The following is a 12,593-nucleotide window of genomic DNA, read 5'->3' as shown; positions in this document are numbered from 1 at the left end:
ACATATCATCCCTGCCATCATGAAAAGAAAGACATGCTTTTCAATAAATATGACAAAGAAGTATGTCTGTGACAATGGCACTTAAGGTATGAACACATCTGTTCAAACACTCCTTGGTCTTATGAAACCGTTTACTTTTCATTCAAAAGTATTCCCAAGCAACTACAATTCACTTATCAAGGTTTGGAAAGCAAACAGAATTCCATTTTTTCAATGGCATTAATGTTGTCTACCTCCTGAGGCAATAGAAAGACATCTGCAAGGCATTCCTAAAATCTCTGGGATGAGGGTACACAAAGCTCAAAGAAATATAGAGTCCATAATCAGCTGACAAAAAGATATATATGCCTGGGGTCATACACGGAAAACATGTATGACATGTCAGAGATATAAGGCTAAAAATCTTAGTCATCAACCAAAACTCTTATGGTCCTGAACTCCCAATCCATTTTATCCTTGCAAAATATACAAAGTAAACTGCCTATCAGGTAGAACAGACATGGGAATATGTAACATGTCAGCCTAGAAATAACTTCTAGTAGTTGAGAATTGACTAAACAGGTTGACACCTAACCAACCGCTCTGCAATTCTTTCTTGAAATAATAAAAAATCATAAGAACTCAAAACACTATGGCTGCAAGACACAGCAGTTACAGACGGCAGTTCTCATTTGGTATTCAATCTGGGGTACAGCATTATGCCACTGAAACTTCCTAGGTGTATCCTGAAAAAAAAAAAAAATTGAATTTTGTCACCTGAACTACAACCTGAACTTTACCTCCAAGCAATCTGCTCATCTCACAAAATGTCTTCAATGATGTCACTTACTGGTATGATGTAATAGGAATAGTTAAGCTTTCAAGGACAAAAATATTGAAATTTTAAAATCAAGAAAACTAAACAGTGGGTTGCTCTTTTGAATCTTTGTGCCAATATCATCCAACAGAAGCCATTTTAAAACGTGGTAACTGTCTGAGATTTTCAGATATTAGATTTTTCTTGATCACTCACCTGATGATGATCACGCTAATTTTCATGCATTTATCATCATTTGAATAGCACACTGTTAATTGCTCTGTTACACTGCATCAATGACAATATCTGCCTGATATTCCTTTGCTTGGTTTAATGCTGAACATGCTTCTATCAACAATGAATGATGAGTGTATGGGTGATGGTTTAGAGAGAGAGAGAGAGAGAGAGAGAGAGAGAGAGAGAGAGAGAGAGAGAGAGAGAGAGAGAGAGAGAGAGAGAGAGAGAATACGAGTTCCTACGGCAAGAATTTTTTTGAGGTAGGGCAAGCTCAAAGAGCCCACCACATACTAGCTTGTTTCAAACAGCTGTTCTCTGTTCACACAATACACAACTAAATATTTTGGATTTATCCAAAACTAATCTATGCCTTCTGCTTGCTATTCTGTTGAAGTTTGCAGCACTCATGCCTTTTAACATTCAAATTATGAAGGCAAAAACATTAAAATCCCCTGATGGGCTTTTAATGATCTTTAATTGGTGCAAGGAATTCGTGCAGATATAATCAATCTGGTCCACTTCATTTGTAAAGTGTTTAATTTAAAAGGTTTCTATGATTTCTTCTTTCTGCTGCCATGCAAAAATCACCATTTACCTTCCCCTTTTTCTTTATAAGTTATAAAGTTCACAAATAATCTATGTATTTCATTCCTTTAGCTTATCAAAATATTTCTGAATTCCCTAAAAGTCTAATTTCAGCTTAATTGAATATAACAATACAGTAATATTCAATTTTGCTTCATATATATATATATATATATATATATATATATATATATATATATATATATACAAAACCCAGGACCTCTTACCAGAGGCTTCAGCAGTCCAATGTTGAGCTACTTCCAACAGCAGGGAAATGTGCGACTTCTTTGAAGTAAAAAATTCTATCATAAGACGGTACTCTGTGATACTGCCTCCCCAAAGGTGACTTTTTGCTTGCAAGCAGAGCCCAGTAACACCATACACACACATAAATATATGCTTTAGCCGAGGTGGCATCAAGATCAGAGAACTGAGGCTTTGATGGAAAATCCTCACCTAGCCTCTTTCTCTGTTCCTTCTTTTACAAAAAATAAAAACTGGAGAGGAGGATTTCCAACCCCTTGCTCTCATATATATATATATATATATATATATATATATATATCCCTGGGGATAGGGGAGAAGGAATACTTCCCACGTATTCCCTGCGTGTCGTAGAGGGCAACTAAAAGGGGAGGGAGAGGGGGGCTGGAAATCCTCCCCTCTCGTTTTTTTTTTTTTTGATTTTCCAAAAGAAGGAACAGAGAATGAGGCCAGGTGAAGATATTTCCTCAGAGGCCCAGTCCTCCGTTCTTAACGCTACCTTGCTAACACGGGAAATGGCGAATAGTATGACAGAAATATATATATATATATATATATATATATATATATATATATATATATATATATATATATATAATCCCTTGGGATGAGGGAGAAAGAATATTTCCCATGTATTCTCTGTGTGTTGTAGATGACAACTAATAGGGCAGGGGAAGGGGTTTGAAATCCTCCCCTCCAGTTTTACTTTTCCAGAAGTAATGGAGAAGGGGGCCAAGTGAGGAGTTTCCCCTCCCACGTTAGCAAGGTAGCGCAAGGAAACAGACGAATGAATGGCCCAACCCACCCACATACACATATATATACATACACGTCCACACACGCATATATACATACCTATACATCTCAATGTATACATATATATATACACACAGACATATACATGTATACACATGTACATAATTCATAGTCTGCCCTTATTCATTCCTGTTGCCACCCTGCCACACATGAAGTAACAACCCCCTCCCCCCGCATGTGTGCGAGGTAGCGCTGGAAAAGAAAACAAAGGCCACATTCCTTCACACTCAGTCTCTAGCTGTCTTGTATAATGCACCGAAACCACAGTCCCTTCACACATCTAGGCCCCACAAAACTTTCTATGGTTTACCTCAGATGCTTCACATGCCCTGGTTCAATCCACTGACAGCACGTCGACCCTGGTATACCACATTGTTCCAAGTCACTCTATTCCTTGCATGCCTTTCACCCTCCTGCATATATATATATATATATATATATATATATATATATATATATATATATATATTGTTTTTTATATATACTCACCATTTCCCTGCATTATCAAGGCAGCCTCAAGAACAAAGGACTGAGCCTTGGAGGGAAAATCCTCACTTGGCCCCCTTCTCAGTTCCTTCTTTTGGAAAAGTATATATAAATATTATTATTTATCATGGGTTGGGCCATTTCTTTCGTCTGTTTCCTTGCGCTACTTTGCAAACGCGGGAGACAGCGGAAAAAAAGAAAAAAAGAAAAAAAAATTATTTATCATTAGACTTGATTGCAGTTTCCCACATCAGCAAGGTAGCACCAGAAACAGTAAATCCTTGATTTAACGGACAACAATATAACGGATTTCAAATTTAACTGACTGGACAAATAATAGTACAATACATTAATCAATAATCTAATAAATAAAAAACAATAAAAAATCTGAAACGCCGTACCACGTACATTTCATATCGCACTTGTTTTTGGTTGCACTGGGTAGACTCGCTTTGTTTTGGTCTCAGTTTGCCTCGAGCCATCATGCGGTCAGGTTGTATACAGAGAGTTTCGGTTATTTCAAATTTGTGACTTTACTTATTATATAATTTTGCAATTCTTACAATGCAAAATGACATCAAGTGAAAAAGAATGAAATTTTCTGTTATTTCAGAATTGTGACTTTATTCATTAAATGATTTTGCAATTCTTACAATTCAAAATGGCATCAAGTGATAGAAGAGTTAAAAGAAAGCATGTGAACTTAAATGTGGCACAGAACTTAAGAGCTAACTGAGAAATTAGAACAAGGCATCTTGATTTAACGGATTTTCGGCATCAATAGACACCCCTTCCCTCCTGTTATTTCATTAAATCAAGGGTTTACATATTTATACATTTTTCCTCCTCTCATGATTGCCATTTCCTGCGTTAGCACCAGGAAACAGACAGCTAGAAACTGAGTGTGATCGAAAGTGACCTTTTTTGTCTGTTTTCCTGGAGCTACCTTGCTGAAGCAGGGGGTAGCCATGGTGTTTCCTGTGAGATGGGTAATGAAAGGAATTGATGAAGGCAAGCAAGTATGAATATGTACGTGTGTATATGTCTGTGTAAGTGTATGTATGTATGTATATGTGTATATGTTGATATGCATATATATGTATATGTGTGTATATAGGCTTTTATGTATACATATGTGTATACAGAGTGCATGGGCCATTCTTCGTCTGTTTCCTGGCACTACTTTGCTGACACGGAAATGGCAATCAAGTATATATATTTCATTTTTTTCATGCACATTTGCCATTTCCCACGTAGCGAGGCAACATTAGGAACAGAGGACTGAGTGTTATCATCTATCATTATCATACTTAACTGCTGTTTCCCACATCAATGAAGTAGCACCAAGAAACTGAAGAATGGCTCATCCACTCATATACATACATAAATGCCCATACATGCACATATACATACATATCCACACCAACATACACATACATATATATACATGCAGTGACATACATATATGGACATGTACATATCCAGACTTTTCTTCATCCATTTCCTGCACTACCCCTCCCCCACAGGAAACAGCATCGCTACCCCCTGCTTCAGTGAGGTAGGGCCAGAAGAACAGACAAAAAAGGTCACATTCGTTTACACTCAGTCTCTAGCTGTCATGCGTAATGCACCGAAACCACAGCTCCCCGTCCACATCTAGGCTCCACGCACCTTTCCATGGTTTACCACAGATGTTTCACATGCCCTGGTTCAGTCCATTGACAGCACATCGACTCCAGTATACCATATCATTCCAATTCACTCTATTCCTTGCACGCCTCTCACCCTCCTGTAAGTTCAGGCCTCGGTTGCTCTAAATTTTATTCACTCCATCCTTCCACCTCCAATTTGGTCTCCTGCTTCTCGTTGTTCCCTCCACCTCTGACTCATATATCCTCTTTGTCAATCTTTTCTCACCCATTCTCTCCATATGCCCAAACCATTTCAACACACCCTAGTCTGCTCTCTCAACCACACTCTTTTTATTTCCAAACACCTCTCTTACCCTTTCATTACTTACTTGATCAAACCAACTCACACCACATATCGTCCTCACATTTAATTTCCAACACATCCACCCTTCTCTGTACAACCCTATCTATGTATAGCCCATGCCTCACAACCATATAACATTGTTGGAACTACTATTCCTTCAAAAATACCCATTTCTGCTCTCCAAGATAATGTTCTCTCCTTTCACACATTCTTCATCGCTCCCAGAACCTTCGCCCCCTCTTCCACCCTGTGACTTACTTCTGCTTCCATGGTTCCATTTGCTGCTAAGTAAACTCACAGATATCTAAAACACTTCACTTCCTCCAATTTTTCTCCAATCAAACTTACCTCCCAATTAACTTGTCCCTCAACCCTACTGAATCTAATATCCTTACTCTCATTCACAATTATTCTCAACTTTCTCCTTTCATACACTTTTCTAAACTCAGTCACCAACTTCTGCAGTTTCTCACTCCAATTGGCCACAAAAGCTTTCCCAGGCCATCTCATCCCCAACAGACTGCATACTTGCAGACAGCCTCCAAAAGGTTACACCCCAAGTACAGGCTTGTTAAAGAAAGCCTCAATCCAAAGGAGTCTACATTTCCCTGATACTGGAAATAATGCAGCTTTGGGCTATATAAGACTTTAGAAAGGTCCTGGGTAACACCAGGACTCTTTCATAGAAATTGGTCCTGGGTTAATCATAAATAAATACATATGATCATGGATGGGGGGTGTTGGTGTCAGTGGACTAAACATGACAGCAAGATCTAGAGTGAATGTGAGTCACTGAAGCTAGTACTACTGGCTTGAAGTTACACCATAATTGAAGAGTCACCATTGACAAGGCTGTATTATCATCACCTAACAAAACAAGAGTACAACCTTGTTGAAGAACTTTTCACTTTAAAGGAGTCCATCCTCTCCCTGCTACTGAATGCAGTGGAGCCTTAAAGTTTCAGAAACCCTGGAAAGGTGTTCTGGGGTAACATCAGGAACCTTTCTGAGGGGAAGGGGGTCCTAGGGAAATTAAATCAATAATATTATAAAACCTAAGAACCTCTTACCCAAGGACTCCTGCAGCTTCAAAACTGAGTTAAATTCAGCAGCGGGGACAGGATGGACTACTCTAAAACTAAACTAAAAGTTCATTGACAAGACTGTACTCCCAGAATTTTGCTAACTGTTGATGATAAAGGCTCACCAAAGGTAATTTCACTAGTGGTGTAACCTTAAGCTGAAGGAGTCCACTTAGGCCACTACATATATAACTTAAATTACCTTACACATACACATCCCTTAGGGTAGGGGAGAAAGAATACTTCCCATGTATTCCTGCGTGTTGTAGAAGGCGACTAAATGGGGAGGGAGTGGGTGGCTGGAAATCCTCCCCTCTCGTTTTTTTTTAATTTTTCAAAATAAGGAACAGAGAAGGGGCCTGGTGAGGATATTCCCTCAAAGGCCCAGTCCTCTGTTCTTACGCTACCTTGCTGACATGGGAAATGGCGAATAGTATGAAAAAAAATTTTTTTTTTTGCTTTGTCGCTGTCTCCAGCGTTAGCGAGGTAGCGCAAGGAAACAGACAAAAGAATGGCCCAACCCAACCACATACACATGTATATACATACATATCCACACACGCAAATATATATACCTACACATCTCAACGTATACATATATATACACACACAGACATATACATATATACACATGTACACAATTCATAGTCTGCCCTTATTCATTCCCATTGCCACCCCGCCACACATGAAATAACAACCCCCTGCCCCGCATGTGCGCGAGGTAGTGCTAGGAAAAGACAACAAAGGCCACATTCATTCACACTCAGTCTCTAGCTGTCATGTATAATGCAATGAAACCACAGCTCCCTTTCCACATCCAGGCCCTACAGAACTTTCCATGGCTTACCCCAGACGCTTCACACGCCCTGGTTCAATCCAATGACAGCATGTTGACCCCAGTATACCATATCGTTCCAATTCACTCTATTCCTTGCACGCCTTTCACCCTCCTGCACGTTCAGGCCCCATCACTCAAAATCTTTTTCACTCCATCTTTCCACCTTCAATTTGGTCTCCCACTTCTCCTCGTTCCCTCCACCTTTGACACATATATCCTCTTGGTCAATCTTTCCTCACACATTCTCTCCATGTGACCAAACCATTTCAAAACACCCTCTTCTGCTCTCTCAGCCACATACTTCATATTACCACACATCTCTCTTACCCTTTCATTACTTACTTGATCAAACCACCTCACACCACATACTGTCCTCAAACATCTCATTTCCAGCACATCCACCCTCCTCCGCACAACTCTATCTATAGCCCAAGCCTTGCAACCATATAACATTGTTGGAACCACTATTACTTCAATCATAGCCATTTTTGCTTTCCGAGATAATGTTCTTGACTTCCACACATTTTTCAACGCCCCCAGAACTTTTGCCCCCTCCCCCACCCTATGATCCACTTCCGCTTCCATGGTTCCATCCGCTGCCAGATCCACACCCAGATTTCTAAAACACTTTACTTCCTCCAGCTTTTCTCCATTCAAACTTACCTCCCAATTGACTTGACCCTCAACCCTACTGTACCTAATAATCTTGCTCTTATTCACATTTACTCTTAACTTTCTTCTTTCACACACTTTACCAAACTCAGTCACCAGCTTCTGCAGTTTCTCACATGAATCAGCCACCAGCGCTGTATCATCAGCGAACAACAACTGACTCACTTCCCAAGCTCTCTCATCCACAACAGACTTCATACTTGCCCCTCTTTCCAAAACTCTTTCATTTTATATCTATTGATTATACTTTGTTGCTGTCTCCCGCGTTAGCGCAAGGAAACAGACGAAAGAATGGCCCAACCCACCAACATACACATGTATATACATACACATCCACACATGCCCATATACATACCTATGCATCTCAACGTATACATATATATACACACACAGACATATACATATGTACATAATTCATAGTCTGCACTTATTCATTCCTGTCGCCACCCCGCCACACATGAAATAACAACCCCATCCCCCCGCATGTGCGCGAGGTAGCGCTAGGAAAAGATATATATATATATATATATATATATATATATATATATATATATATATATATATATATATATATATATATATATATGGAAAAGTCTGTGGGGCCTGGTAGTGGAAAGGGAGCTCTGGTTTTGGTGCACTGCATGACAGAGAATGGATGTCAATGAATGCGGCCTTTCTTTGTCTGTTCCTAGCACAATTTTGCAACAGCAAGAAACTGTGATCAAGTATGAAAATACAAGTATGCATGTGTGTGTGTATTAATGGATTCAACAAGCCTATGGCTTAACCACATGTGAATAGCCACTTTCTGCAAGGTTATATTATCATCTACTGACAAAAGGAAGTAGTCTCATCCAAGAATTTTTTTTACTCCAAAAGGCTATATTATCATCTACTGACTAAAGGAAGTACAGTCTCTTCCAAGAATTTTTCACCCTAAAAGTCCACCATTTTCCTACCACTGGAAATAGCACAGCCTTCAACCAACAGGATCTCCTAGAAAAAGAGGTCCTGGAATAAAACCAGAACCCTTTAAATAAAGGGGTCCTGAGGCAATAATGTAGAAATGAATAAATATATAAATAAGTGAAGTATATATATATATATATATATATATATATATATATGGCATTGATCATTTTCATAATCAGCTCTCCATCTCTTGCAGCGCAAATTCTCAATATAGCTATACAACTCTCATTATCTGACTTACAAATATGAATTTTTCATTGTGAACTTCAAGATCCAGCTAATAGTGAAAGAGAAAGGAAAAAAAAAGCAAAGGTGGGAGGATTATGATTTAAATAAATGGGCAATAACAGTAGAATCCTAAGTGAATTCCATGCTTCCCTATGGTGTTGGCTATGGTGCCAATATCTATGGGGGTGATAAGAATGAACATGACAGTTGAGCAAAGAAGGAGGGGAGCTGACACTAGACCCATGGCATACTAAGACCTGTAATCTGTCTACACTATACATAGCTAAATTTCAATTATTTCATGTGATTGCATCCAGTCATCTTATTGCAGTGTTAATTTCATATAAAGAATACTTGTAAAAAAATACCAATTACAGTTTAAACTTGAATAATGGAATGAGAATCAACAATTGTTTAATAAATGTGTCAGTGTCATTCATAACCTGATGAAACACCAGCAAATACTCTGTCTACAATACTGCATAGTCAAAAACTGTTTACACAAATAAAACTCTACATATAAAATGCTAAAATTTCCATGTAAAATACACATTTCTTAAAAAAAAATTTAACAAAACTGTAATCTTCAAACTTCCATTTGGTAGACAGGTAGGCAGGTCAGAATTAATGAGACGCACATAAATAGACTGCTCCACACACACCCTGGCTGGCGTAAGGCTGTCCCAACCTCAGAAGAATGCATAAAAGTGGATTACACTTTATCTTCATTCCTAATCCCTTTGGCCCACCTGGGCATCCTCAGGCATAATTCTGATATCTTTGGCTGCAGTATATAATTTCTTTAATACCCTAACACTGCACATTTTACAAGAACCCTGGGACAAAAAACAGCTTTGCTGTTCACTGTTGCTTGAAAAAATAGCCACCATAATATTGTTTGGACAACACTGTGATGGTTAAATGTTAGTGCAACAAAACCTGATGGATGACACCAAGACTACAACTTAGGGCTCTGGAAAGAGATTACTGAACTTAGCTGCCTGGTTGCCCAACCCCTGAGGCCCTGGGACGAGTGAAGCCGATACTTGCCATGGAAGGTTTCTGTCATCTTCCACATAGGTTATTCACCATTTTTAAAATACACTCCTTGTACAAATGTTTCATTTGTAAAATACTTTCTTTAAACTATCTAACCTTACATACTACTTGATTTTTTACGTTTTTTTAAAGTTAGTCTCAAAATAAACAATTGAATTTACTGACAGAAATATTTTACATCACAACCCCTCCACTTGCATCAAGATGGGAGGTGGCTGCATCAGGGGGAAAATACTTGTATAAACAGTCAGGAGGTGTAAAACTTGTGTCTCACTGTACATATAACCTATATTCTGTACACAAGAGCAGTGGGGGGAGAGGGGCTTGGGTAGAGGTGAGGAACCTTTTCTACCACTGACATGCTGCTGCCTACCCATACTCCTATTAGAAGTCACCTGCCATAATATTTATTTACAATTTGGCTACAGGTGTAAGAGGCAATATGTACACATAAAAGTACAATAAATATATTGTACACTACTCTGAGAGCCTCATGGCAGTAGCATATCAAGGCATGAAAGGTCTCATTAACCCAGCTTGTACAACACCACTGCCTATTTACATTATTGAAGTGATCAGCACCAGACTATGCTGAAACAAGTGTTAATAATTAAAAGGCATAAATATCCAATTATGAAGTACAATCAAATCTGTTACTCATTATCACAGACAATCCTGCTTGGATACTAGTCACTAACAATGCACTGGTTTACTGCGCCCAGCCCACAATAACAATGGCCCACCTAGTTTTGCTCTGGCTAACACCTCACATGTGTGATTCCAAAATACATAAAACATTGTGAAACTGAGCATTACTGTACATCTATCTTCCCAAACTTGTGCTCCTCAAAAGTTTATCCACCTATCAATTCAACTCTGTCCATTATCATAAGGCAGGACTGTTTTGATTGCATTGTGGTGGACTTCTGGCCATAATAAGTTAATTATATACAGTGATCTTTGAGATAATGCAAGTTTGTGAGGTAAGACCTTCCCTTTGAGCATCAGAAATAATTATGCATCAGCCCTATTTAAATAATGCTTTGGTTAAATTGCTATATCCTATTAATCTTCATACACATGTCCTCAAAATAATCTGTCTTACAACAGTGAGTACCACAGCTTCATGCTGCTTCCATGTCCACCCAGGCACTGGCTTGCTCCATACTTTTATAATAGCGAATATGCTTTGGCTAGTACACCTATTTTAATATCAAATACCCAACTAAATTTAGGCCTTTCATTATATATTCTTATAAACCTCCAGACATAATGCCCTATATTAAACTCCGTTGAATGAAAATTATTACATTTAGAGATTCTATAACTTTCTGTAATTTAGAATCTTAAACTATTAAAAACCTAAAAGTAAAAAAAATAATAAGTATATGACTATACTATAGCAACCTTTCATTCAACAAATATGACCAATTTTGTGTCAAGGGCACTTTGTCATACAACTATGTGGCCTAATAGTATATGTTCATAAAAAGCCCATTAATTGCACCAAAGCTGAGAGAGAGAGAGAGAGAGAGAGAGAGAGAGAGAGAGAGAGAGAGAGAGAGAGAGAGAGTGTGTGTGTGTGTGTGTGTGTGTGTGTGTGTGTGTGTGTGTGTGTGTGTGTGTGTGTGTGTGTGTGTGTACCTTTGATGAGATTTTGGCAAAAGGCAGAGACAGTGTGTAGCACTCACTGTAGTGAATGAGAGAGAGAGAGAGAGAGAGAGAGAGAGAGAGAGAGAGAGAGAGAGAGAGAGAGAGAGAGAGAGAGAGAGAGAGAGAGAGAGAGAGAGAGAGAGAGAGAGAGAGAGAGAGATTCCTCTAAGTTTATGGATCAGCTATTAAACAAGGGCTGCCATTACATTGTAGAGATGAGACAGAACTTGCATGTGTAGTGGCAGACATGATCTTCTGTCCTGTTTGGCAGGATCAAGGACTAGCCAAGACAGCCCATTGTAGCCTTCAAGCACGTATCTGAAAATAATAACATAATTACAATTACTTTCATGATTCCTTCCATATATCTTTTCGCACCTCTATCCAAATACATTTATCATTTATCAGACATTTATGTAGAAAGTTCTGTAAAGATAGGAATAATGTCTAAATTCTTATAGACTGGAAAAATATAGACTCTGAAATCAAATTATTTTTTTCCTCTTTGAGGTGGTATCCCGGAAGCAGTAGTCAGGGAGTTAGGACCTTCTAATATTCCATCAAACCATCTTGGTAGTGCTAGCTTTCCTCATCAACTGCAAATGTTTGTTTTGGGCCCATCCTTAACCAATTTGAGGTCTGTCAGTGATGATGTCACCCACCAACTTGCTCCAAAGGACTGATCTGCACAACAGTTTGTAATTCAGAGATAGTGAGCATCAACCTAAAACTGGTCATCAAAAATATGGGAGGGGAAGAGTGGGTAAAGTAAGAAAAATGGAAAACCGCCTGCAGAACATAACTTCCGAGAGAATAGGTTTTTAAAACTTTTAACCCCACATTTTTGCCCTCTGGTGGTTTGTCCTGCAAGCAATGAAAGCATATCCATAAGAGTGAAAATAAAAAAAAC

General features: G+C 38.7%; 1 protein-coding gene across 3 annotated transcripts in view; it reads right to left on the bottom strand.

The window, feature by feature from the left end:
- Positions 1-1,198: 1,198 nt before the first annotated feature.
- Positions 1,199-12,593, bottom strand: part of skd (mediator complex subunit skuld) — a 722,241-nt gene continuing 710,846 nt past the window's right edge. For all 3 annotated transcript variants that reach the window (XM_071664981.1, XM_071664980.1, XM_071664979.1), the window contains one exon: positions 1,199-12,001. In XM_071664981.1, coding sequence (XP_071521082.1) covers positions 11,869-12,001 — 133 coding nt within the window. In that variant the 3' untranslated portion in view covers positions 1,199-11,868. The remainder of the gene's footprint in view (positions 12,002-12,593) is intronic.

This window comes from Panulirus ornatus, chromosome 9 (genome assembly GCF_036320965.1).
Source record: "Panulirus ornatus isolate Po-2019 chromosome 9, ASM3632096v1, whole genome shotgun sequence".
NCBI classification, from domain to species: Eukaryota; Metazoa; Arthropoda; class Malacostraca; order Decapoda; family Palinuridae; genus Panulirus; species Panulirus ornatus.
This window is presented reverse-complemented; position numbering and strand designations above follow the sequence as displayed.